Source organism: Macrobrachium nipponense, chromosome 20, assembly GCF_015104395.2.
Source record: "Macrobrachium nipponense isolate FS-2020 chromosome 20, ASM1510439v2, whole genome shotgun sequence".
In the NCBI taxonomy this organism is placed as follows: domain Eukaryota; kingdom Metazoa; phylum Arthropoda; class Malacostraca; order Decapoda; family Palaemonidae; genus Macrobrachium; species Macrobrachium nipponense.
Window position 1 is genome coordinate 32,915,608 of NC_061089.1, and position 27,705 is coordinate 32,943,312.

At 36.7% G+C, this 27,705-nt stretch overlaps 1 protein-coding gene and 1 long non-coding RNA gene across 7 annotated transcripts in view; one reads left to right on the plus strand and one right to left on the minus strand.

The window, feature by feature from the left end:
• The first annotated feature begins 210 nt into the window (after positions 1–210).
• LOC135224500 (uncharacterized) overlaps positions 211–27,705 on the plus strand; it is a 36,142-nt gene continuing 8,647 nt past the window's right edge. The window contains exons 1-5 of one of the 6 annotated variants that reach the window (XM_064263529.1): positions 211–458; positions 18,621–18,808; positions 19,519–19,587; positions 24,129–24,871; positions 26,921–27,055. In XM_064263529.1, the coding sequence (XP_064119599.1) occupies positions 18,630–18,808; positions 19,519–19,587; positions 24,129–24,871; positions 26,921–27,055 (1,126 nt within the window). In that variant the 5' untranslated portion in view covers positions 211–458; positions 18,621–18,629. Of the gene's footprint in view, positions 459–5,667; positions 5,765–16,542; positions 16,585–17,258; positions 17,402–18,620; positions 18,809–19,518; positions 19,588–24,128; positions 24,872–26,920; positions 27,056–27,705 lie in introns of those variants that run through there. The other 5 variants (XM_064263548.1, XM_064263557.1, XM_064263518.1 and 2 more) reach the window with 5 other exon arrangements.
• LOC135224553 (uncharacterized) overlaps positions 25,258–27,705 on the minus strand; it is a 46,343-nt gene continuing 43,895 nt past the window's right edge. The window contains exon 6 of the long non-coding RNA XR_010316763.1: positions 25,258–26,525. This is a non-coding gene — a long non-coding RNA (uncharacterized LOC135224553). The remainder of the gene's footprint in view (positions 26,526–27,705) is intronic.

A 27,705-nucleotide genomic window follows, 5' to 3' on the forward strand; every position in this document is an offset into this window, starting at 1 on the left:
TTTAGCCGTCTGAAAGATTATAGGGACCGTTAACTGCATGTTCAGCATCTGCAGAGCATCAGAAAACAAACATGGGCAAATTATTCACCAAAATGAACTTTCTCTTAGCAAGCATTATGCTTAAAATGGATTAACAATAGGAATCAACATCTTGCGGCTGGCAGACATCACCACTGTCTAGGGTTCAAGGACTTGGCGAGTGAACCGGTATCGAGGCTTAGGCAGTAAGACCGCTTAGTGCCTCACTGACTGACACTGACTCGTGTTTCCAACTTCTCATTTCAGCCGAGTCCCGTTGAGGAATACCTGTGGACTGTGAACGCAAACCTTTCAAGACTGTGAGTTAGTCAGGGTGCTCAAGTCAGTTAACGTTGAAACTCATGCTTGAGAGTGTTTAAGTGTTTTAAATAAGACGTAAGATCTTATACTACGATCTCCAGCTTTCGGATTACAGACTGGTAAGTGGACCGACTCGATGTAAAGGTCATTATGTACGTTTGCATGAGGAAAAAATCAAGCACCGTAAAGAAGCTTCGTCTGTCCTTAACTGGCTGAGATGCAGTTGTTGAAAGCTCACGCATGGCGTAGCTAATAGAGAAGAGGCGTGACATGTGTGGAACATATGACAACGGATGCATACCTACTTCTTTCCTACCGCTATCCCTACAATAAGGGGTCGGTTGCTTGATGCGCCTAATCTACTACCTTCCTCACGTCATCAAGCGTTGTTTATTTTTGGCAAAGGAGTTTTTAAGACCGCATGCCCTTGCTGTCATCAAGCACAGTTATTGGCCTCGCCTTTGACTGAAAAGTCCACGTGCAAGGCAGCAGTTTCCATAGCTATTTGCGGTGCACCTAGCCTTTTACTGAAAAGCAAGACCGCAAGGCAACAGCTGTCCTTTTAATCACCATTTTACGAGACGCAGGATCTACGGCGGTAGTATTCTTACACCCCTACTAGGTATAGGGTCAGAAAGAACGGATGCATACACACACGAGTAAAAAAAAAAGGGGGGGGGGGGGCGGGGGAGCATATACAAGCCATGGAAATGCAAAGACTGCAAGATGAATCTTCTTTCCTGGTCCAAGAAAGCAAGGACAATTCATTGCTTTTAACTAATCCCACTGAATTCAGTTATTGCTGTAACACCGGTGGCAACGCGAAGAAAGGGCTGCCCCAATATGACCCCTTTTCCTAAGGCTTCCCTCTAGCTATTAAGATCCTCTTACACCATTGTTACCACATTACGTTACCAGAACACTTACTTAGGTAATAAATGCATTATATGCAAATGATAAACGTATATGTAAATTTACACGTTTGTAAACAATCTTCTTCATCAAGTTATAACAGTTCAGGAATAATCAAAGAAAATTAATTACGTTTCTGGTGATGCGCCTGGAAAGACGAATTCACGCTGCAGTAGGCTAATCATCCTTAGGTATTTAGGTTGAACTACTATGAAGAATCTATAACCCTCAATACGTTTCACGGATGTTTAGACGGTTTCTCTCTCTCTCTCTCTCTCTCTCTCGTCTCTCTCTCTCACTCTCTCTCTCTCTCTCTCTCTCTCTCTATATATATATATATATATATATATATATATATATATATATATATATATATATATATTATATATAATATATTCTATTATTATATATATATATCATGTTTATATATATAGTTTTTTCTCATATGAAGTTAACCTAAATAAGGAGGACGGCTATACTGATCTGGAACATGAAGTGTGCTTACAAATGTGTATTGTGTATATGTATATATATATATATATATATATATATATATATATATATATATATGTGTGTGTGTGTGTGTGTGTGTGAGTGTATGTGTGTGTGTGTATGATATATATATATATATATATATACTATATATATATATATATATATATTATACGTTTTTGTGTATCAAATAAATGTGTGAATGTTTGTTTGTGTATACATATGTGAATACTACTAATAACTCCTAGGAATTCATTGATTCATATGACTTCAAACTGGCGTGACAATTCCTAATATCGTAAGACCCAGAAAGGCTTTGTAAGGTCTCGGTTAACGAACACAAAATTTGCCCTTCCAATCTATAGATATTTATAGATAAATACTTGAAAGTATTCCCACGCCTAACATCTTTAAAACTGGATGCATTTGCGAGTCGCCATCGATATTAACCAATCAAAGAAATACTGCAATGATTAAGCTAATATTCAAATAACGCCGTCATTGACCTTTCGTGATGAGGTAACAATGGTACGAGGGAATAATGTTCTAAATAAAGATGGGAGCCTTTGGAAAATGGTCATGTCAGGCTAGACCTTTCTTCTTGTTCTTGTGCGTTGCTGCAATAATTGAATTCAGAGGGATTAGTGACAGAATGGACTTCCCCTTCTTGCTTTCTGGGAACAGGAAACGCGCTTCTAGAATCACCTTGCAGTCTGCATTTGCATGGCTTGTATCTCTCTCATTTGTTTGTTTTTTATTTTTCTTTTTTTTCTTTTTTGTACGAATCCGTTCATTCAAAAATTCCACATATGAGTTTACAATAATCATTCTCATGTCTATCGTGTTAATCAGCGTGTTTATCATTTTATTTCGTGCATTAACTTTTTATTTATTTTTACGCTTTTGCGTCTGTATCCGCTCTGCCGTGAATGTCATATACTCCAAGAGATTATTATTGTTATTTCTCATAAGTGTTTCCACTTTCCACACTGTTGATAACTCTGATTTAATCTATAAACTTTTTCATTTTAAAAAAATGTTTTCTCCCTATCTAAGAAGCTTGTAAAACTGCTTTCCTTTGACTCCCCCAAACTTTGATATATTCGGGCGCCATCATTTATCACCCTATATTTTTATAAAGGTTTTATCCAATCGATTTGATGAGCTCCCTCATGCTCACTCCACTGTAGTTCCAGCGCACAGACAACCAAGAATGCAAGTCTCCACGTACAGCTGTGAAGCAACGCCATTTCGCGCCGTAAATTATAGACATTTAAGCCGCCATTAGAATGTACGACGATAATCCTCTGTTGTTAAGAGCACAGTGACGTGATTTCTTCGCGTCTGGCGTTGCAACGTATTGTTTGTATCTGTCGCTGAAGGTGTTTCTTCTTTTTATTCCTCATCGTCCTTTTATCCTTATATATATATTATATATATATATATATATATATATATTTATATTATATATATACGTGTATATATATATATATATATATATATACGTGTATATATATATATATATATATATATATATAATATATATATATATATAATGCGTGCGTGTGTGTGTGAGGTGTATTTGAGCCTATGAATAAATAGTGTCTTGGGAACATTATGCACTGCTTAAAAAAGCATACAAGAAGAAGGTGTGTAGTAAAGTCTGGCTTAGTTTTTCGTGTCGCTTCTGTTTAAAAACCTAAGAAACGAACAGAGTTAAATGTTCCTTGTTGCTGGTGTATACAGTCCCCGTCACTGAGTAGTTCGCGTTTGTATACTGGCCCATTTATTGATGAGGCATCTTCATCGTCCTCTCTCTCTCTCTCTCTCTCACATGGTTTTTCTTCTATCTCATGCATATATGTAAATAGTCTTCATAGAGATGATGGTCATCTATTGTCAGTTATGCATATTTTTGCCATTGGAATAAATTTACCACCGAATGCATACTTAGACATAATCATCTTGATCATATCATCGTAAGTAGTTTATAAGTGATGAAATCGGGCCATCTGGAACTTACGAATTATGTGAGTTGGCACTTATGTGCGTGTTCGTGTTATCGATTGGACGGAACCTCCAATTAGGACTCTCATTTCCCTTGACGATATTGATTGATCTCCAAATGCACTACTTAAAAATTTAACGTTATGGCAACCTTTAAAGGTACGTGTAACCTCTCATATGAATACCTTTTTGTATGATTATGTTTGGGTCTTTAATGGACGTAAACTTTCTGCCAGTAACCACCAGTGAGAAAAAAACTGAATATGATTCGCCTTACGTGTATAAATAATTTGATGTTTCGAGACAATATAACTTGGTAATTAGGCATAGAAACATTACCACTGATCATTTTGATATCCGTTTCCGATGAATTCAGCCTCGTCATTCTTTGAAATCGATTGATATGTATTTAAGAGTGAACATAGAGATGGTTGAATAAATGTGATGAATGACTGTAAGTTGAGTTGTCTCGCTTCCATGCAAAATAATCATAATATCAAAAGAGTCGAACGGTTGTTCTTTGGGTCTTCATTGATTATAAAATTTCCTGTTTGAGACAGTATTATATTCACCGAATTATATGTTATTACTTTGCTCATTTATATTATTATAACAAGAGTAAACCGTGCAAGCCAGCATACACTGGCCCGGTATGCGCATGCGTGCAGCGATCGTACACAAATTTGTCCTGTACGCTAGTAAAACAAATTGTACCGTCAAAGGAAGCATATGTAAGGTTCATCTTGAGGCAGTTTTATTTTTATTTAAAAAAAAAAATTCTTACGTACCTCACAGCGGCTTTCTCGTCAGCCCCTCCTCCACCTCGCCCGTTCAAAACCCCCACCCCACCCCTAATCCCAACCCCAACACAAAACACCGACTCGCCACCACAGCTATGTCCGCTACTTTCTAGGAAAGGTTTTGCCCCTCGCTTAGTATTCATTATTTGAGAGAAAGCGAGATGATGGGTCCCTTACTCGTAGTTCTGTCGCAATTAGATCGGTAAATAAGTCCCGGGATTTGTTTTTGTAATTGCCATTTTTGAAAGTTTTGTGAGCGGTAATCTCCTTTGCATGTAATAAGAACCGGCACATAATTCTCTGAACAGTTGCCAGTTAATCATTTTTGTATTCAGCCTTCCTCAAAATGTAATGACGATGTTACAGTAATATTTTTACATGTTCGTGATTCAGCCTAAGTGAATATTTTATTATTGTTTAGAATCGATCTACGGCATCCTTTTGTTTTTTCCCGAGAAAACAAGCATTAAACAGGAGCGGCAAGTCATTCCTATTGCTAATACTTGACGCGTTATTTTAATTTTCTCTCTCTCTCTCTCTCTCTCTCTCTCTCTCTCTCTCTCTCTCTCTCTCTCACACACACACACACACATCACACACACACACACACATGAAGAGCGACTTCAAATCACGTTTATAAATAGCATTGTTTATTATCTAGACCTTGATACTTATTGTACCGCCGAGTGTGCATCACTCTCTTGAGGGACAAATATGCGCTTTCTCTCAAACCTAGTTTTCCTCCTTTAATATAACCAGTGAATTATGCACTTTTTTGTTAGTCGAATTGTTGCAGGCTGCAGCTGGGATGGAAGAAAAAGAGTATAACTCTATAGACTTGAGTGGTCACTGGTCCGTTAAAAAATGTATAGCATCAGAATGGAAGGAGCTCAGCGAGGTAGACTAAGCTTCACCTGACTGGAATGAAACCATTAATGGGATGTTCATCAGAATCTCTCGTTTAGATGCTCATCTCTGTCGATATTGAGCAACTTTTTTTTATTTTAATGCCAGTTTATTTGCCCTCCTAAAATCCCTGGAATCCATCTGGGCGTGCCCTCTCACACCGTTATTCTGTGACGTCAGCATCCCCCCTGATCTCGTGTGTCGCTGAGACAGTCGAGTCGAAGTCACTTGTGTTGGTTACGATGATGGCGTACTGGTGATCTAGCTCTGCTGAAGGAATTCGAGTGTGCTCGTGGTTGAAGTTTTAAGTGAGATAATAAGTTTACTTTGTTGAAAATTTCAGTGCGTATAAGACCTTGGGAGTTTGGAAGGAAGGTATTTTGTATAGTCTTCCGGTGATAGGTCATGACTCGTGTAGCGGTACTAGCGTAATTTAAGGGCAATGTCATATGATTAAACTGTAATTTATGCATAGTATTACTGTGGAAAAACGAGTAAATCAGATGTGTACGTGACCTGTACTAGATCATCCATCTTGTCTTATTTTCCCCCAATGCAACTTACTAAATTTTCTCTTGATTTTGTGAGGGTCCAGGCACTAATATGAAGCCTCTAACTAGCCTAGGTACGAATCTTATTAGGAAAGAAGGAACTAAATATTAATTCATTTCCTTCCATATTTCTAAGAATTCAGTGGAAAACCATATCCAAAAATATTGAGAACTAGTGCCATGCCTTTCCAAATACCATTTTCTCCAAGTGTATTAAGAAATATTTTAAAGTTTACATTGTCGAGATTTTCGGGTTTCTCTCTCTCTCTCTCTCTCTCTCTCTCTCTCTCTCTCTCTCTCTCTCTCTCTCTCTCTCTCTCTCGCTGCTGCTGCTGCGTCATACTCTTGCTGTGTATCTCGGGGGCCCTCTGTTCATCTGTGGCAATTTTCCGTCCTGTCTCGTCCCTCCACTCTTGTAGCTCTGTACTTGAATAGTTCTTTCGTCCTGTCTTCTATCCTTGTTTAAACCTTATTCTCTTCCTTTCTACAAGATTGTTAATCGAAACTTATTTTCATTTTAATTATTGATGACAAGCGTAAGCATAAAACATTCTGGCAAATTGCTAATAAGTAACGTTTAGTCCGTTTGTATCTTGGTCAGTTACCCTTTGGAGATGGAGATAGCCTCAACTCTGGTACTTTTCGAAATAATGACTTCAGCGGTAGGGCTGAACTTATAGATTCAAAGGGAATGTCACTGATTAAGACATACTGATATTGCAAGTGCCTTCATCATCTGCTTTTGAGTGATCCTTACGGCATTTATTCAGCACTGCAAATTCTCGGATTCAGATCTTTTGTAGTAAGCGATCAAGTTGAGCTTTCAGTATTATATCGACCGTTCCCTTGTTTCAAGTTCACGCCGTAAGTTGATCGAATATAGTTCTTTGTTACTAAAGTAAACACATTTCTATGAATTCAGCTCGTCCAGAACTATGGTTTATTAAATACCATTTTTTTCGTTGTTTCGTAAAAAGAAGTTAGAAAATTACAGGAGGCCGTTGGTCTATGAAGAAATTGTGGAAATAAGGAATTTCCTTAATGGGAATTTGCCATGTAGGGAGATTTTGAAAACAATATTTATGCAAAAACTGCGAGTGTAAACTATTTTTCTGTAATACACCACTTTTATATGAACACATGAAAATGGACCTTATATTTAATGAAGAAAATACGAAATTAGACTATGGAAGGGAATTGGTGACCTTCGTTAAAGCAGGAGGTAACCTTGACTTGTTAAGGGACTTATAAGAGCAAAATTCAGCTGAGACTCGACGTCGTCAGTTCGGAATCCAAAAACCAGATAGAAAACGGTGGGAATTCTCAAGGGGTGCAGCCGGTGGCGATGTTCTTTGTTGTGGTGGCATGTTGGCGTGAGAAATTTCATGATAGGGAGTCGTAAAGCTTTTTATCTCCTCCGAGGTTATGTTTCTGGTTTGATTTGTTGATTATTTTTAATTTATTTTTCTGTTTGCAGTGTTTGGTTACTTCTTTGTAGAAGAATGATCTATATTCGTAATATTTTAAAACTCACGGTATATTTTTTTTCTCCTCTAAGATAATTTTCAGTTTGCGTATGCAGTCATGGAAAATTAGCTATTTTAATAAATCGTGAGGTCTATTACGAATTTTTACTAAAGGTCTGTCAATAAACAATAACACTTTTTGAAAGAGATCGATGTGAACTTTGGCGTTACAATAGCTCTGGTCATCGACGATAACTTTTGGGGAGGAGAAAGATACCTTAGGAGTAGTGGGAGGCGGGCCGGTGGATGGCGGGTTAAGTTGGGGGGGATTGATTGTTCAGACTGGGCGGAGGTTTGCGGTCTCAGAATGCTCCTGTTTTGAGAAGTCATACGTTTCCATTTGACTCTTAAGATTTTCATGAGGAGTTGACCATAGTCTAGACCTTTTTTATTCCTTGGATATTTCCTCGAGGGGATGGGGTCGTTATGTAGGACTCATATTTCTTGGAGGTCATTATCTATATGATACTGGCAATCTTTTGTTTATGCTTGTACGGGCTTGTACTAAACACGCCGCAGAAGTGGATACATACATAGAAGGCTAAAACCCTGGGGGGTCACTACCATAGGAAAGGTCCTATTCGTGTTCCCCTGGAGAATGTTCTGCCTTTCCCATGCTCGTCGGTGCCGAGGAAGACGACATGACATGCAAGGAACTTCCTGGTTGTCATGCAGCTTTCTTCCTAGGTGACTGCGTGTCCAATGAAGACGCACGTCGGTAGTAGTGAGAGAGAGAGAGAGAGAGAAAGAGTGTTGTCGAATCGGACCGGAGGAGATTTACCCGTACGACGGTTTCTAGACCGTGAATTTAGGGCTACTTACCTCTATTGATTTTCATATGCATTGCGGAGTTTGCATGTAAATAGACTTCTAAAGGTTATTTACATGTGCTCGTTTTATTTTCGTTCGTAATAACTTTGCGTTTTCACTTGATTTTTTCGGTAACTTGATGAAGAAAGTAGGTCTTGACAGATTTCAAAGTAACGTTTGCAGGATTTTCATTCTTGGCAAAAAAAAAAAAAAAAAAAAAAAAAAACAAAAAAAAAAAAAAAAAAAAAGTAAGGCATGTTGCGGATTAATTGAGAATAGAAATACATAATAAATTCAGGTAATAAAGCTCTGCAAAAATTATCGATAATTAGTAAATAAATAAATAAGCAAATTGCATGGACAGTGCGGCCTAATTGCATTCTGCAGATTAAGAAACTTTTAAAAGTGGTGACCCCCCACCCCCCTCCTCAATTGCGTTCTCAAAAACCCCCATATAATCAATCACTTTAATATATCTTTTCTGAATTATTTGTTTTTATGCAATAATATTAATTGACTGATCTATTCCATAATACACAGTATGGTCTGAAATGTATACATAAGTTTGAAAAGGGCGGTTTCTTGAAGTTAATAACTGTAGAATTGTTCAAAGTAAAATAAAATGGTTTGAGGCTCTTCTCACAAAAAAAAGCTATATGGGCCTAAACATTATATTACTTACCTTGATAGATTAATACCTTCTGGGGCCACTTGCAAAGGCAAAAAATAACGTGCTTAGACATAGTTTGTTATTCTTATGCTTATTAATGATTATAAGAGCTATTTTCATATTAATTATCTAATGGTAGATGTTTTCCTTTTTCTGTACTTCACATTACTTATAGAGCAGACAGTATTACAGGTAGTGATAGTAAAAACTACTTCTATTACTGTACCTTGATGCAAATCCATGACGCAGTACGAATGGATAGTGAAATTGTACGAGTGTATGTAATATATATATATATATATATATATATATATATATATATATATTATATATATATATATGGCTGGTAAAAATGTTCTGTTACAACAGAATTCCATCCAAGAAAAGGATCCCATAAAAACGCCAAAATATTGAAAGTAAGCACTATATTTCAGAGGCTGTTGTTTCTCTTCAGGTAGGCAATGAAAAAAAAAAATATATATATATATATATATATATATATATATATATATATATATTATATGACTGGTAAAAATGTTCTGTAACAACAGAATTCCATCTAATAAAAGGAGCCCATAAAAACACCAAAATATAGAGAGAAAAGTACTATATTTCAGAGACTGCTGTCTCCCTCTTCAGGTAGATGAATGAGAAAAGTTTACAGAAAAGGTGGTATTTATACCAAGAGGTCCATCCACAGGCAAGCCAATTTAGGTCACCCCCGCTGATAATCTAAATTCCTTTTCTTGATGTTTTAATAATCAGAGACACGACAGAATACAAGTTTACCATATACAGAAAACCAACGTTCTCACTTTCATACACTCACTACTTCAGCTATCACGACATTATTATCAAGATAGGTGTAGCTAGCAACCTGTTCCTAAGAGCCTTACGAATTTTTTCCCCAGAATTCCTGGAAAAAGAATTTGAACTAATTTGCAAGCAACTTTCGTCTTTAAAGTATCCTGACCATATAATTGAGAAAGCAACTCACAAAGCAAACGTAATTTTCTACCGACCCCCTAAAGACAAGACAATAAAATAAAAATTCCTCACCTGGACACGATTAAGAGAGTAACCCACACCCTCGGAAAATCTAACCCTTTTCCATTTACTTACCCAAAAACCTTAGCCAAATCCCTGATTAACGTCCAACAAAAGACATCTCCTAAGGACACTGGGGGTATACGAAATCCCATGCCAGGACTGTGACCAATCTTACATCGGTTTTAAAGGTAAATCACTTCCCCAGAGATTAATACAACACAAACAGTCAGTTAGGTATGGACAACAGAACTCGGCTATTTTCAAACATATAAATGAACATAACCATAGAATAAACTGGAATTTGTCACGTGTAATTTATAGCAGCAACTGCTGGTACAAGAGTCAAATGATGGAATCGGCCTTAATAAAAGAGAGGCAGGTAATGAACATCTCAAAAGGAGCATGGATTTCAGATACGATCGACAAGGTTTTCATTCAACCAACACTTAAGAAGATTAAAGGAAGATTATCAGTGGGGGTGACCTAAATTGGCTTGCCTGTGGATGGACCTCTTGGTATAAATACCACCTTTTCTGTAAACTTCTCATTCATCTACCTGAAGAGGGAGACAGCAGTCTCTGAAATACAGTACTTTTCTCCCTATATTTTGGTGTTTTTATGGGCGCCTTTTATTAGATTATATATATATATATATATATAATATATTATATATATATATCTATATTATAATATAATAATTGTGTGTGTACTATTGTAATATATATATATGTAGTATATATTATTTAGTGTGTTATTAAACAGCGAGAAAGTTAAGCCTGAGATTTGTAGAAAATAAAACGCGGGAAAGACAATTGCAGTGGAATTTTATGAAAGCCCTGTGCGTCACATGACGGAAGATATTTATGTATATATCATATATGTGTGTGAGTGTGTGCGCACGCGCGCGTCACAATCCTCAGGCGTGCGTGCGTAGCTCTGAAAAAACGATCAAGGCTGGATGACCAGAGAGAGCGGAAATTAAAATGTTTATATATATATATATATTATATATATATATATATATATATATACTATATATATATATATATCTGACCGCATGCATTCCCCTTAAATACAGCAGTGTAGTGAAACGCTTCACCTTTTGCATCAGGCGCATAGAGGCGCACGAGTAGTTGTCACATGAAACTTTCAAAAGCTGGAAGACGTTGAGCAGAGCAGTGACGCCAGCAGCATTCAGTAACATATTACTATCTTTGCTTTTGTTGTTGTTGCATGGCCTCGTCCGTACTGCGTTCTGTCGATGTGCGTCGTTGAAACCCATCAAGGGTAATGAGAACTTGGCATGACTTGTGAATTCATTGTTTCTTACATTGTCTGCAAAGCGGTTCCGTCACAGCACACAGCATGCTAACGTTCACAACAAGCAATCAATGTTCTTAGAGTGCTTAGTTGTCAAGATCGATCTCCGGGCTCTGGTGCATGGGCCTAGCGTGTACCAACCTTTCCGTTGTTTCTGTTGTCTTGGGTATTTGATTATTTTCTTTTTAGTAGTTGTTACTTGTGCTTGGGATAGTTCTACAGGTATGCTTTTGCCATTTTTGCCATCGTATAGTTCTCGTACGTTGTCAGCAGTTATTTGTTTTGTCTTCTACGCCTATTCGTCAAGTTCGGTAGATTTTAGTAGTTCCTCGCTGGACGAGTGGTTTTCGCGCTCGGCTGCCAATCCGGTGGTCCGAAGTTCGAATCCCGGCTCGGTCAACGCGGAATCAGAGGAATTTATTTCTGGTGATAGAAATTAATTTCTCGGTATACTGTGGTTCGGATCCCACAATAAGCTGTAGGTCCCGTTGCTAGGTGACCAGTTGGTTCCTAGACACTTAGAAATATCTAATCCTAAGGCTGGCCAGAAATATCTAATCCTTCTGGCCAGCCTTAGGAGAGTTGTTAATCAGCTCAAGTGGTCTGGTAAAACTACGATATACTTTAACTTTTTTGTGGGTTTAGTGGTAGCACGTACTTTTCTTTATATATAATCCATCGTTATTTTTTTTTTTAAATAATGCACTCAAAATACTAACGCAGAATTCAGTTACTCGGTGGTATGGATGCATATGTTGAAAATCGTTCCTGTTTATCAGGAAAAGTGGTAATAATTTAAAGTGATGGTAAAAATTGTAAATCTGAAACCTTACTTTATAGACATTAAAGAACACGCAAGTGTCTAAACGTGTTTTTTAGACGTATTTTACCTTAGCATAACATTTTGTATAATTTCAAGAATTTATGTCTTATTATTATTATTAATTTCCATCGTCATTTTGCTAATTGAATAATTTTTTATAACAGTACCAGACGTAGCTCTCTTTGTTCAGATGAAATGTAACAGCATTTATTCTCTCTCTCTCTCTCTCTCTCTCTCTCTCTCTCTCTCTCTCTCTCTCTCTCTCTCTCCTTCCGGGATGAGGGAGTAAGGTGTTGCCTTTTGGCGACAATGCATGTTGACTTTTTTTCCCTTTTCGGGCCTTTTTCAGAGTATCCATTTCCTGTTTGCCCCATTGTCAAGTTGATGAAGTCGTCGAATTTGCATATGTATCTGCTTGTATTTTCAGGTGAATTCGTGGATAAACTTATATTTCTGTTGTAAGTGCTCTTGTACTGTCACTGTGGTGTACGTACTTGTGTGTGTGTGTGAGGGGTTGGGTGGTCTGTGTTTAGCATGAAATTGAGGTGAAAATAAGAGACTAAAAAAGAATCAAGTGCAGATTTTTAAATTGACAAGGTAATTAATAGACACTGAGGACAGACATGTGTAGCCACGTAGACCAAGAAAACCAACATATAAACTTATTTTTGACTAAGACAACTCTACAACAAAATCCAGAAAGCTGTACTTGGTTGGAATCAAATATGATTCTCATCAAATTTAAAAGTGTTGGTGTCATATTTATACTGAAAAAGGATGGCGCATGACAGTTACTCTCACTTCTCTGTCGTCAATTTCTTGAACCATTTCCCACCATCTGGAACTTTTAGACCCCATAACTTAATACTAACAAATTCCAGATGGTAAAGAAAATTATTCATGGAAGTAATGACGGAAAAATAGGAGTGACTGTCATACGTAACTTTTTTCATTAAAAATATGACACCAATACTTTTAATTTTGATGAAAACCAGACCGCGTTCAAAGCCATCAACCTTCCTCCTCCTTTTGCACCCCCATGGAACGGCTCTCTGGAATTTCATTTTCCGTAGACCCACTTCTCCCCTTTCGAATGTTTTAGACCGACTCACCTAGAAGGTGAGATCAGAGAAGAAGTACCCCTTCGGGCACTGTAAATCCAGAGTGCAGTATGATGAGGTGCAGAGGGAAAAAGACAAAAGATTGACGACCTTTGAGTTGAGTTGAATATAAAATTTAGGCCAAAGGCCAAGCACTGGGGCCTATGAGGTCATTCAGCGCTGAAATGGAAATTGACGGTAAAAGGTTTGAAAGGCGTAACAGGAGGAAAACCTCGCAGTTGCACTATGAATCAAGTGTTAGGGGAGGGTGGAAAGTAAGATGAAGAAAGAATATATGAAAGGAGGTACAGTTAAAGGAACTGCATAGTGGTTGCAGCTAGGGGCCGAAGGCACGCTACAAAGAACCTTGAGTAATGCCTACAGTGCACCGCAGGAGGGCCACTGACGGAACTACCTCCCTACGGGGTTGACGGCTTTTGAGTGATGTCTGAACTTTTTTCAAAATCAAAACTTGGTGTCATTTACGTGGAAGCTACATTAGTAATAGTATATGATTCGTGTACGTGGAAGAGGAGTCGATAGGTTAAGAAATGGGATACTTGAGATTGTGTTGAAATGGCCTGAGCAAGTAGAGAAACAGAAGTGAGGGAATTTTAGACAAGTAGATGTTGGTACGAAAAAACAATTAAAAGCTATGCAGTGCCCAACCGGATTGCTTAGGAAGGCAGTTCATGTTGATGCACCACGATACATGCATAGGGTTTTCATATTCAGTGTAGCACGAAAGTCCGCGTCCTTGATAATAACATAAAATCCACCCAAGAAGGCGACTTGTTCACGACCCGGTTTCCACTCGCCTTCTTACGTGGATTTGTTAATGTATAGGGTTGACTGGGTATTCCCAAACTCAACAGTTGAGCTAAAGACGTGTTTTAGTGTTGGAGGTAGTAACCTTCCAGAGCTTGGCATGTCTTTAAGGGCGAGATTCAAAGCCCCTGCCCTTCTCTACCTTAACTACAACTGACATCAGTTAACTAGCTACCAAGTACACAGTTCATTGCTTAGGTCATCAGAGACAAGTTGTGATTGATGCCTGAGCTCAGTCTAGGCAGGGCTGGTAACCGCTGAACCATGGAAATATCCACACATACACACAAACACGGACGTATGTGACTATCATGGACACCATCTGTTTCGATAAGGCCATAAACCTCTTTCCCCCTCGAATCCGGAACTATTTACTTTCTCTCTCTTGTTTCGCTGACCATTTTACCTCAGCAGGCTCAGAGCAGATGTCTTTCTGCTGTGAAACTGATGGTAACATCAGTCAGTATGTATTCCTTTCCCTTGTCTTACGGTTTTAGTTGGTCGGTGTTTAGAACAATTCAGTATTCTGAGAAGACAACAGATGTTTTAGATTGTTTAATTTCTCGGTCACATTAACCATTATTGCCTGTTGTACTACTACAGTGACCTCATAAATTCCCTTTTACTTATCACTGTGAAATAGAAAAGGAATCAAGTGGAAGACTTCTCCCATCTGGTTGGAAATCGAACCCATGTCATTGAAGGAGACTTCGATTAAGTACTTAAGCCTTTAATGCCACCACCTTGCAAATATTCAAATCGGAATAACTGGCTGAATATCAGAGTGATCAAACCCCTGAACTTTACTGATTTGTTTGCGTAGTAAGGCATTGCGTCGCCTATGGTTACTAAGCCATGTTATAGCCACTGTCTAGATCCGTGGTTATAGAAAGACGCCCATGTGGGACAATGTTGACAGTACTCTCTTCCCTTCGGCCTCTTCTCGATTAGCTGTTCAACTTCTTAAATTTATCCTTGCTCTTAATTTTCCTCTCTCATTCAAGAACAAGTCCCACGGGCTCCCCCCTTCGGTGTATAGGATTGCCAGTAAGTCGTGTTTAATGTGGGAAAGGGTGGTCTGTCGGGTGTTATGATGCCGTCTGTGAGGAGGAGGAACTCTCCCCTCTAGCATGAGAGCTAATTCAAAGTAACTTCGGATCTGGTCACCTGTAGGATGGGTGTCCACCAAAAAAAAAAAAAAAAAAAATGCTTCCGGCAAATAAACCCCTTGAATATGTGTGAGGCAGGGCTTAGTGATAGCAACGTCATCTCGTGTATGCTTCTTGAAAACCGGAAATGTAAAAGAAAAAAAAAGTATGCAGGGAAAATAAGCTTAAAATAGCAAGATAGGATAGGTCTTCATCGAGACTTTGTTGAGATATTGTCGTACACGCAAATGGCCGTCGATACTTTAGCGTAAAACATTATTTTGTAAGGATTCATCTTACTCGGAAAGAAGCCAGACTTCACTGAACTTGCGGAAGATAAGTGTTGAACTATTGGTGATATGGAAATCCGCCACCTCTCTCTCTCTCTTCTCAAAACTAGCATATGAAATCCGTAGTAAGAAAATTGTCCAATGTGTATTTGTGAATTGAACTAGAAATTCCCGTTTATTTTAGTAGTTGATACCTGTATCATAATCATCAACGTTGTCTTTATTTAATTACTCAGGTACGTAGTTTATAGCAAATTATATAGAATTCTATATGCTTTGATTCATAGATGCGTATTTAATGCTTCTAATAATTAGCAGGTACTGTATACACATTGCGTCAGATACAGTACTAATTTCCAATACAATTTCTTTCGTCCCATATCCTTCATTTGTATAGGTGACAAATGTTTTCTCCAAGTAGAGATTTAAGCTAGAATCAGTTGTTTTTGTGTAAACGGTGAACATATGCAGCCGATGTCATTGTAACCAATGGTGGATGCTGAGCAGCATGAACAGCCAGTCTGATTAGACTCAGTAATATCGGCTGTGGAAATTTAAATCATACCTTTCCAAGAAGGCTTGTACAGCTTTCCAGTAGACTTATAACATCGAAGTTGTGCAAATTTAATGCCACAGAGTTCCTCTTGATAACAGGAGAGGAAAAGATAAGAAAAAAAAAAAGTCAGGTTGTAAGTGGTTAGGATCTCCCCTGGTTCCTGGAATCACTAATGCACTGGTGTCACCCGTTGCTAGTTGCCTTAGTGCGTTTCTCCTGATAAAGGGATAGACTGAGATTCGAGCTAAGAATTATAAATAACCTCCCATTAATCGGTTTCATGTACCGAAGACAAGTGACTAATTAGTCGGCTACGAATACTTCTTTTTTCTTAATTCGGCCATTTTTGTTTTTACCTTGGAGGTTATATCATGACAGAACGTGTTTCGGGGTAACGGACATTGATAATGTTTGAAACCGATATTCACGATGAATGTACAAACACACACACACCGAGTAGGTATATGTAATTTTTTTTTGCTATGTAGTTACATTACCGTTTTTTTTTTTCCAACTTGAAGAAAAGTACCTCTGTTCTCGATGCTTCTTATGTCATTACAAATTGTGTAAGGCACATAGGTTTGAAACCTCTGAAAGAAGGTTGTTCCCTGTAGATGTGTTTTTATATGTATGCATGCATTCATTTGTGGAGTTAATACTCACACTCACGCAAAAACACACACACACACACACACACACACACACATATATATATATATATATATATATATATATATATATATAGTATATATATATATAGTATATATATATTTATAGAGAGAGAGAGAATGGTTGGTGTAGCTACTGGTAAAATTATAATATTTGCTGGAAGAATTTCATACCTAGAATGTGACTTTTGCACAGAAACCTTAAAGATTCTACCACATAATAAACTTTTTACAAAGTAGGTACTACATATTTTCCATCTAGACGCAGTGTTCAGACAGACAGTGAGTGATGCTTGAACCCAACTTCGATAAATCCGCAGTTCTTCCGTCTTAACACACACACACACACACACACACACACACACATATATATATATATATATATATATATATATATATATATATATATAAAGATGCCTTGGTTACTGATGACTCATGTTACCAACATGCTTAACCACACAATTATTTCTTTTTTTTACCAAGAAACTCTAATCATATTATTATTGTTAAATGAGGCTAGCCATGTTTCGGCACAAGACTATATCTCTTAGCCAGAGAGGGAACTGGAAGTTGGTTTCTACAGCTCGTGTTTCGGAAGATAAGATGTATGTGTTTACTATTATTTAACTTTTCTTTTCAAACGGATTCTTAAACAAAGACATACTAGAGAAAATTTAAGACTTCTTAGTGAGATCATTTGATATATATGTTTACCCCAATTATGGGTAGAAAATGGTCTTGTTTATGGCACTGCTGTCATAGCTCTTAGATTAAGAACAATATTTGCTCTAGTACCATAGCTCAGAAATACATGTGAGAGAAATTCAAGCTTATATATAAAACATCCTGGCCAAAGGACTCTAGAAGGCCTCTGTACAATTTAAAGTTTATTTACCAATATTCGAATATTGTCCTTAATATTGACGTGTCTGATATTGAGTCAATGTTCTTAAGTCAATACTATTGATGATAGCCTAGGGAGGGGCCCGCTTAAGGCTCTGGCGTTAACGTTGCGTTCCACCCCAATCCCTTTAACAACCTATAAAAACAACCCATCGGTATATGTATTAGTTTGGTACTTTAGTTTAAATTTTTTAGGACGGTGACACAATTTACAAACGAAAGTTTCCCAATTTCACTCCGCCATTCCAGATATTTTAGATATTTATGTGTATACATTTTTTTAGGACCTGTTTTCTCAGGGGGATGAAACTGCTTTTTTTTTATCTACAAATTCGTTCACCTTGATTATGCCATTGTCCACAGCACTCTTTAAATCTGGTTATTTCTTTGGAACGTACCTACATTTGTTGTTAATTAATTCTTCTCTAACTTTCAGCTTCACTCACTTTGCGTACGATTAAGCCTTTGGAGTAAGTTGACTGGCCAATAAAACTAATATATATGGAAAAAAAAAGTCACCGAAAAATAAAAGATTTTGCAGTAGAGGAAGTATTTTCTACTTAAATTTTAAGATTTTGTATTCAGTGTTGACCGTTTTGGATTTGACGGTCATAATTCAACCTAATAAGAAAAGCCAATTTGAAAACTTACCTAGTCTTACTAAGTGCATGTAGATAAAGTATTTCCAGTATGTTTCTCCATTTTACCAAAAAAAAGTATGAAACAATTCCCTTATTTGTCAGGTACCTCTAGAGACCTAGGTCTCTGCTATAGCATTTCTATATGATACTACAGTAACTCTTGCTTTCATATCTAACAGGTATTGACATACTTTGAAAGACATATTTGTTAGTATGAACAAAAATTCCATCTTCCAAATTTTTGTTTCATTTTTGACATGGATTTATTAACTTTTTTCAGACAGAAGCTATGCGACCATGGCAAGTAACTCTAGAAGGTATAATGATGCTGGTTCTTTGGGTGGTCAACATTGGTTCAGATACAGTTACTTGTTTTCTTCTTATCATTGTTCATGACCACGGAGGCTGGATCATGCTGGGAATTCTTGGGGTGTCGCACTTTTTACTCAACTGCTGGGTACTCCGTTTGTAAGTAAAATTGACATTTTCCTAGTATACTGCACGTTGCAGAGGATAGATTTGCTGTTAATAGAGGGCGTCATTTTTTTGGCCCACCATCAGAAGGCAATAAAAATAACCAGTACATATTGAGGATTGTGTATAGCTTGCATACGCTGGTTCATGTCCCCTTTGGGAATAATAAACTTTTCAAGTTATTTCAGTTTGTGGAGAATGTTATGTAGTAATGATATCACATAAATAATGATGCATCAAACTGGTCATTTTTAACCGAGGTAAAAAACTGAATGTGTAATTCTTTCATTGTTACTGAAAGCAAAACATTTAGACTCTTGCTTTTGGAAGACCTCGTGTTTTTTGGACAGGTATTCTGGACCATGTGAAGTGGTGAAAAGAGCAAATGGGTGCTGCTGTAGGAAGTGCAAGGCAGTATTTCTTAAATTTTGTGGTAAAATGTGAAAAATCTAAGGTACTCTGGATTCTAGAAAACATTTTTACCATTGTCAGGAGCACTTGTCTTGTGTAAATTATTAATACTGATGCATCAGTAACACTTGTAATATATTGGCCAATCCTATCTGAAATTGAGTGTATACAAAAAGAGAACATTGATAACTCTGAATTTTTTTTAGAAATGTACTAGGTATAGTCTGTTATGTGCTGTGCAGCAGCTTGAAAATTGTACATTAATTACACTCAAAATCCCCTTTCTTTTCAAGTCGATGGCGGAAGATGAACAAGCTGGCATTATTGCTGCAGTTCCTCACGCAGACAGCAGCGTTTTACATGTAAGTAGATTGATTGTATGTAATTTTAGGGCTTTTCATATTCTTGATGGGCTTTAAAGCTCCCCTTCAACCCCCAGCTGATAGGGCTCACTTCACTTGCTAACCCACCCTTACCATAAGTTCTAAACCTTTGGCCCCCCTCAAGAAAAATCTGAAATGACACCTCTGTAAGGTGTGTGTGGTTTATCTGTGGGCATTAGGTAGTTTGCATGGTTTTTTTCAGTATTTGTAACAAAGTTTCTCAAGAATATACGTACTATGAGATTCATTAACAGTGCAGCAAAAACATGATTATTTGAGTAATTTTTTTTTAAATGGTTATTAAAAGCATTCATGTTTATTAGTGTGTTATTTTTTTCTATTTATCATGTGTATTGTGTACAGGCAAATGTCTGCTCATTAATGTTGGTTATATAATCAACAGAAAATGTGGAAATTACAGTACTTCAGTATCAGAGAGTGGTAATTCAAAGCATGAATAGGTTGCACAGTAATTATCTTCATCTTGTCAAAGCAGTTCTAAATTTTCATTTATGTAATCATGTGAGTAAGATTGACCTTGTTTGTCAAGCGTATACCTTCCATAGATTCTGGGGCACTTTTGCCAACCTGTGTGCTAAGTAAGGGACAGACTACTTAGGAAATTACAAATGAAAGAACTTAGTGACTCAGCTAGATAGAGGGAAAAGGTCAGATGGAGTCTATCATCTACATTGGAGTGGTCAGAATTAAATCTAATAATTGGAAATTAACTGACCTGACAGGTAAAAGGGTAGATGTGGCCCATCAGCTATAAGTTAAGTATATCTCAGTTTTACCAGACCACTGAGCTGATAAACAGCTCTCCTAGGGCTGGCCCGAAGGATTAGATATTTTTACGCAGCTAGGAACCAATTGGTCACTTAGCAATGGGACCTACAGCTTATTGTGGGATCCGAACCACATTATATCGAGAAATGAATTTCTATCACCAGAAAGAAATTCCTCAGATTCCGCATTGGCCAAGCCAAAAATCAAACTTCAGACCACCGGATTGGTAGCCAAGCGCGAAATCCACTTGTCCAACGAAGAACTGTCCATCAGCTATAATAGAGGTAACTTCAGAGTTTGGTAAATGACTTAAAAATCAATTAAGATGCAACAGAAAACTGGCAAAATGCCTAACAGCTGTAGGTGCTAACTTACAATTAGGTAAATAACTAGAATTTAGCCTACACAGGGAAGCAGGGAAAAGAGCAGGTGTGGTCCATCTTCTTCAGTGAAATAACTTAGATAAATAAGTGAAAATTTGCTAACCTTGGTAAAAAAGGTGATGTTGCCCTCGTGATTCCTCTTAGTTCATTCCAAAAACATTAATGAACACATCATACATTTCTGAATACTCATTTTCTGTAGTCTGGCTAGTTGGTAGTAATCTCACTTCTTTGAGACAAAAGCACTTAGAAAACATTTGAAGAACAGGAAAAATGAAAAGGTTGTTATGGCAATGAAAACACATTCTCGTACTGAATGTTACCAGTATGTCCTATGGTATATTAAAGACATGAGTGCATAGCAAATGATACAACCGTTGTTCAAAGGGTCTTCACAGCATTTGCTTGGGATTATCAACTTTAGGGTTGCCTTTGATATATATATATATATATATGTGTGTGTGTGTGTGTGTGTGTGTATGTGTGTGTGTGTGTGTGTGTGTGTATAACTGAATCACAAAAGTTTGGAACGTGATAAATGCATAAATAAAGGTATAAGCCACGAAGGAAAGATAAACAACTGAGTAGCTGCAAGATCTTTCGACTCAGCGTCCTTTACTTAGCAGACAAACTGACTTACATGAGAAACTGAGAGTACAAGGAAAAGCAATACAAGTGACAAATAGGTATTATAAGGAGATTAGTACCTAGAATCCAACACACCTGGAGAATGAGTAACCTTTCTAAACAAGCATAAACATGGGTACAATTTAAGAACAAAAAGATTAAGTCCAACTGCTCAGACACAGGAACAAGGCAATTAAAGGATTATACAGGGTGTCAGCTGACCACATTCAGGAAAGCAACAACAAAATACAGTAGTGCCTCAGGATACGAAATTAATCCATTCTGAAGCGGCCTTCGTAACCTGATTTTTGCGTATCTCGAACTACGTTTTACATGTAAATTGCCTAATTCGTTCCAAGCCCTACAAAAACACCACAGTAAATTTTATAATAAAGCTAAATTGACCAATAAACAATGAAATACAACAATTTGGACCATTCAATACCTAACATAACTGTGATTACCTGTAAATAAAGTGTACATGGTACAAGAAATACTGTACGTACATGTGTACATATGTAGTAAAATGTGGAACCTTACCTTTTGAGTGAGGCGATGTCCGAAAGTGGCGACAGAGGAGGACAAATGGCAGAAAATATGAACACTTAACTTTACGAAACACACAAAAAAATGGCAGAAAACATTAACACTAAACTTTACGAAACACACTAACAAATGGCAGAAAACATTAACACTTAATTTTACAAAAAACTTAAAATTATATTAATTTTTTTTTTTGGCCTTTTTCTGATTTTTACATTTCTTTTTTACTTTTTTTTTTTTTTTTTTTTTTTTTTTTTTTTTTTTTTTTTTTTTTCAAAATTTCAATTTCTTCACGACTTTCAATTTTTTGTTTTTTCGTATCACTTGGATCTTCCTGTTTGCTTACTACCAAAGGCCTCTTTAAAAAATAACTATCCAAGGAAGATTGCTTCTGCCTGCTTTTCAAAATGTTCCTGAAACGACTCGGGCAAACGTCATCGAACTGCGCAAGCATATGACCTGTGTAAGCCTTTTCGGGGTGTCTCTTTTCTACAAACGATTGCACTTTATGAAAAGCAGCTAGAGCATCCTTAATTTCTGCCATTGTCATAGGGTCCTCCTCCTCCTCCTCGCCGCTGCTAAAGAACTCTTCTTGAACGAGGTTATGTTGCATGGCCTCCAAATCCTTCAAGTCATACGTCTTAAGCTCCTTTTGGTGCTCCTCGAGAAGGTCATTGATGTAGTCCTTGTCGACGACCAGCCCCATGGACTTGCCGAGTGCAACGATCTTGTCAAGATCTGGTTGCGAAACAGTTTCAGGATCGTCAACTGTTTCTGAATCTGCATCAGCTTCGCCCACGTTGAATCCCTCGAAGTCTCGGGCGGATACGGCATCAAGCCAGAATTTCCTCCACAAAGAATTCAAGGTTCGCCTCAAAACCTCCTGCCAAGCTTGATCGATGAGTCGAATGCATATGATGACATTGAAATGCTCCTTTCAAAATTATAGCAAGGTCAGGTTTGTGGTATCGGTGATGTCGAAACATCTCTTGAAAAGATGTTTTGTATGCAGCTTCTTGAAATTCGATATCACTTGCTGGTCCATGGGCTGGAGGAGAGGGGTGGTGTTAGGCGGAAGATAAAGAACCTTGATGAAAGAATACTCCGCTAGGATATCTTCCTCGAGGCCAGGAGGGTGAGTAGGGGCATTATCCAATAACAGCAGACATAAACTGCTTGCAGCACTTCTGGAAAGGGGATGTGGCCTCTCAAGATTGTGACACATCTGAAGAGAAGATGAAATATCTTGTGCCTTTCTGATGCTGTAAGAGACCAGATATCTCAAAACTTTAAATATCTACTCAAATCATCAAATTTTAAGATATTTTCATGATATTTTAACCTATTTTGACCTTGACAGTCAATTTCCAATGCTTAATATTATGTAGCGCCTTTTGCAATTATTCTTTTATATATTTAGAAAAGTTTTTACTAATCAGAGATCTTCAGCAAAGTATAGTCTGGTTTTATACAGGATTATTGTTTACACAAGTAAATGCTTTGTATTTTACTGTTCACACCTCCACAAAGCACAATTCGTTCTTGTATTTTCTACCAAATTTTCATGTCAGATAAGTTCAGGCGTTTTCTTTATTAACCAGTGTCGTGTTTTTTTTCTGCGAACTTTAGTTTCTTTATTTCTCGTATTATGACTACTATCTCAATCATTTTCCCTTTTGTCTTGATCAGTAAATTTTTATTGCAATACAGCTCTGTTAATATATGCCAGACATTTTTTCTTTTATGAGCATAAATGTTGTGAAGTATCAGCATTTTTTGGTATTTAATCACACAGTACTATACTTAGCCTATTCCTGTTTCTTTGTCCCAATAAGGAGGGCAAAAATTCTTCTCAAGATTTTTTTTTTTTTTTTTTTTTTTTTTTTTGCTTCATAATCAGAAATTTGGTTCCTTTTCTTTGAATTTATTTAGGGTAGCCTACCTAAGATCCATGATTATCCTTTGATATTAATCACCATGATACATTTTCCTATATTGATTATCTTCAGATCTAACAAAATTGCAAAATGCCACAAAAAAGTGAAAATGTAAAAAATACAAAAACCAGAGTACGTACGTATTTATTATTAGATTCTATTACTGTGATACAATCATGCTAAGATTATGACTCTTGTATAAAAACCAAGAATTGAATTTTCATTGAGTTTCTATTTACAGGATATGCAGAAGAGCTTGGCGATCTTTGGTCCCATATTGTACGAAGGATGATAGAACAAAGAAAAGAAAAGTGTTAATAGCCAAATACTCACTGTGTATTGAGACATGGAATTCTTCCAAAAAGTTTCCCACAGAGGGAAACACAATGGAGTTGAGAAGTTGTGTACCTCCTGAGATTATAGGAAATTCAAATCACATTTCCACAATTCCAGACTCCTGTTCTGATGTTGAGAACAATGACTCCATGATAGATCAGTTCTTTAAAAATGAAGACGAATCCCAACAGATTATTCACATGGGCAATACTAAATATACAGAGGGCACTTATGATATTGAACTGAACTTCAACGCTCCCCAGGAAGTGTATGCGGGCGAGCCCAACTTATTAAAGTTCCTCATGAAAACCTTGCAGCTTCTATATGTAGAAGAAAAAAAAATATCATATCATATAATAACAGATTCCAGCAATAGGATCCTTCACATAACAAAATCAAGTCGACATATAAAAAATCTTCCACCGAGAAGTATGCCTGGACAGTCCACAACGTTGTGCAATGATATTCATTATGCTGTTAATTTGGCTAAGGGAAAATGTTATGAAGTTTTTGCTATTACAAAGAGAACAACTGATGAGAATAAATTTATTGTGGATGCAGATGTTTCAAACTTCTTGTGGAGTCTTGTCTGGCCATCAGCTGTAATCAAGTTATACTCAATCCTTGACATGCTAGAGGATAGCAAAGGTAAGTTGCTTGTAGTTGAAGTTGCACATAGGGCTACCTTTCTAACCGAGGTTTCTTTTATGGTATATGCATCAGTATTTAGCATTTAAAGTGGCATAAACACTAAGTAGGGAAAGGTTTATTTTTAGGTTAATGTATAAACATTTTTTTAAGGTAGATGCAGCAATATTTAGCATTTTGTTGAAAAAGTGGTAGCACAAACACTGAAGCTGCATGAGCTTTATAAAACAAAATAAGTAACTGGTGCTTTTTTTGTGGTACATATCTCTTTCTGAAGTAAGTGTCCTAAACATGAAATGAATGGTCTTTATATTAAAAAAGAAAGTTAAAGTTTTATTACTTTTTTGTAATTATTTTATTATATAGCTTAGAACATTATAGGTGCATTAGTGTAAATCAGGAGCATTCATAAACAATCAGTTATTAGTATTTAGTTGACTTAGTAAGCAGAAGATATATATAGAGTATTACATACACAATAAAAAGTCAGGTTACTTGTGGTTAAAAAAAGTATGGCTTGTACATTAAAGTTAAAGGCTACAGTAGCTGAAAGAAATCTGAAAGAATTTTCTTAATTACTGCCTTTAAGTAAGCTTATCATTAAAATCCAACATTTTTGTCAGAAAAAGGCGAGCCAAATGGTATGTATATCCCAATAGAGGGGCTTAATTCACATGGCAACCATCTTCACAACGACTCAAGATGTGCTTTGAACTGTTGCTTCTAATACATTATACCCAAATACCCTGTGATAATGAAATCCAACAAAAGTCTGAAGCACTAAGGAGAGACCATGCATGTAATACCCAGTTATCCTGTTGCATATGACCTAGGCATGGGTTCCTTTCATTTAGGGTGGCAGAATAATAACACAAGAATTTTTTAATTAGGAAAATTTTCTGTGCGTATATTGAAAGTTCATAAAGAGCCTTCTTATGCTGCTTTTATGTAAATAACAATTCTTCATAAACCTACTCTATATGATACAAAGTTAAACTTTTTTTTTTTCAATGAATATGACCTTGCACTGTATATGGTGTCGTGACATTATTTCATAATGAAGTTGATCTTCGTGTCGTGATCAGTAAACTACTGCTGGTCATTTTCGAATCTCCTAGTTAGTCCATGATACCTGCTAACAAAATAAACATTTCTCATTCTTGTAGTTATCAAGTGCCCTACGTATGGAATTCAACAAATCCTTAACCCTCAAAGATTAGCCACTACTGGCTGCTGATGATATTTACTATAAGACTTCTGTCTTACAGAATATTACTAGATGGCAGAATGTACATCAATGACTTCCATAGTAATTGAGCATAATTTTTAGTCCACAAGTTTCATAACTACATAAAAAGCAAGACAGACAACTCATTTCAGAAAAGAGGTTTTATTATGACTGCAGTTAAATCAGTTCTTGACATTGCCCACCAAAAATATATACAAAGGGGCAAAGACATCAACCATTACAAACTACTATATGGAGAAGATTTTCAAAAGGATTAATTGTAAAATTGACGATCACAATGTAGTGGGAAGGATGGCATTACAAATGAAGTTGCTGAGAGAAGTGGTAGCCAGCACCAGCAAAACTGAATGAAACCTCAAAATATATGGCATGGACACGTATATAATGAGGGTTGGACGGACACTGCTGGAAAGGAATGACAAATCATTAGTAAAAAAAAGATAGCAGTAGTGTATGGAAGAAGCAGAAAGAAGACCTTCAGGAGGGCCCAGAAAATCATGGGGGGTGGGATTACAGACAAGGACCTTGACCATCTTATTCACTTACACCCATAAAGGGAAACTGACACAAAATTAATAATGACAGTAATACTTTTGTAGTTAGGGGAGCTAGCCTTTAGATATTTTTATTGAAATGAATGGCTGGCAAACAATTCATGTAAAAAACCAATGGTTTTTATGAATTCAAATTCCTATTTTTGTGAGACATGGGTAATTCAGTGGATATTTTATATTAAAAAAATTAAGTTACGTTAATTTTCAGATCTTGTTATTTAAAAGAATTTCCCTTCTATTTTACAGATGCCAGGTATTATCACGTGATTTTATTTGTCAGTCCAATGATTAGTGTGATAACGTGGCTACTCACAAATAAAGGTGTATCAGAACCATGGAGAAATGTTGGTCTTGCGATCCCTTTACAAATAAATCTGTCAGGTAAGGCAAACTTTTATATTTATAAAATAATTTATTTTACACAAATAATTCATAAAACTAGTATGTTGCTGATAATTTTTGATAAAAAATTTTGCTGCAATCTTATTGAATTCTAAATATATTTTAAAAGGTAAAACTCAAGAAAATTTTGAGTTTTTCACCAAATACAGAAATATCTGATCCTTTGCTTAGTAAGTTCTCAACTTTAAAGCCAGGTCTCCTTCTCCCATGGAACCATCACCACCATGAATTCATCTGGGTGTCCAAAAGTAACACCTCAGCTTAGCAACTTTCTGTATTTGTCAGCCACATTTTTGCTATGCTACCATCTTAAGATATATAATTTTTTTTGTTTTATCTCCTAAATGAATGTCATGTAGGGAGTAAAGGTTTGTTGATATTTAGAAATATTCAAGTGCAGGCTATAATATAGGGTCTTTGTTACTTATAGAAAGCCAGACCCCTTTAGTGTATATAAAGGTGCTGCTGTACCAGATGCAAAATCTGCTTGTGTGATATTGTAGTGAGGAAGTGGCTAGTACCAATGACAAAAAATGCATGTTCCCAGTGTACAACTATCCCAAAACAGAGAGCAATTATTTACTGGCTTTGAGTGACTCGGGTCATTAAACTTTGTTCCAGTGTGGATA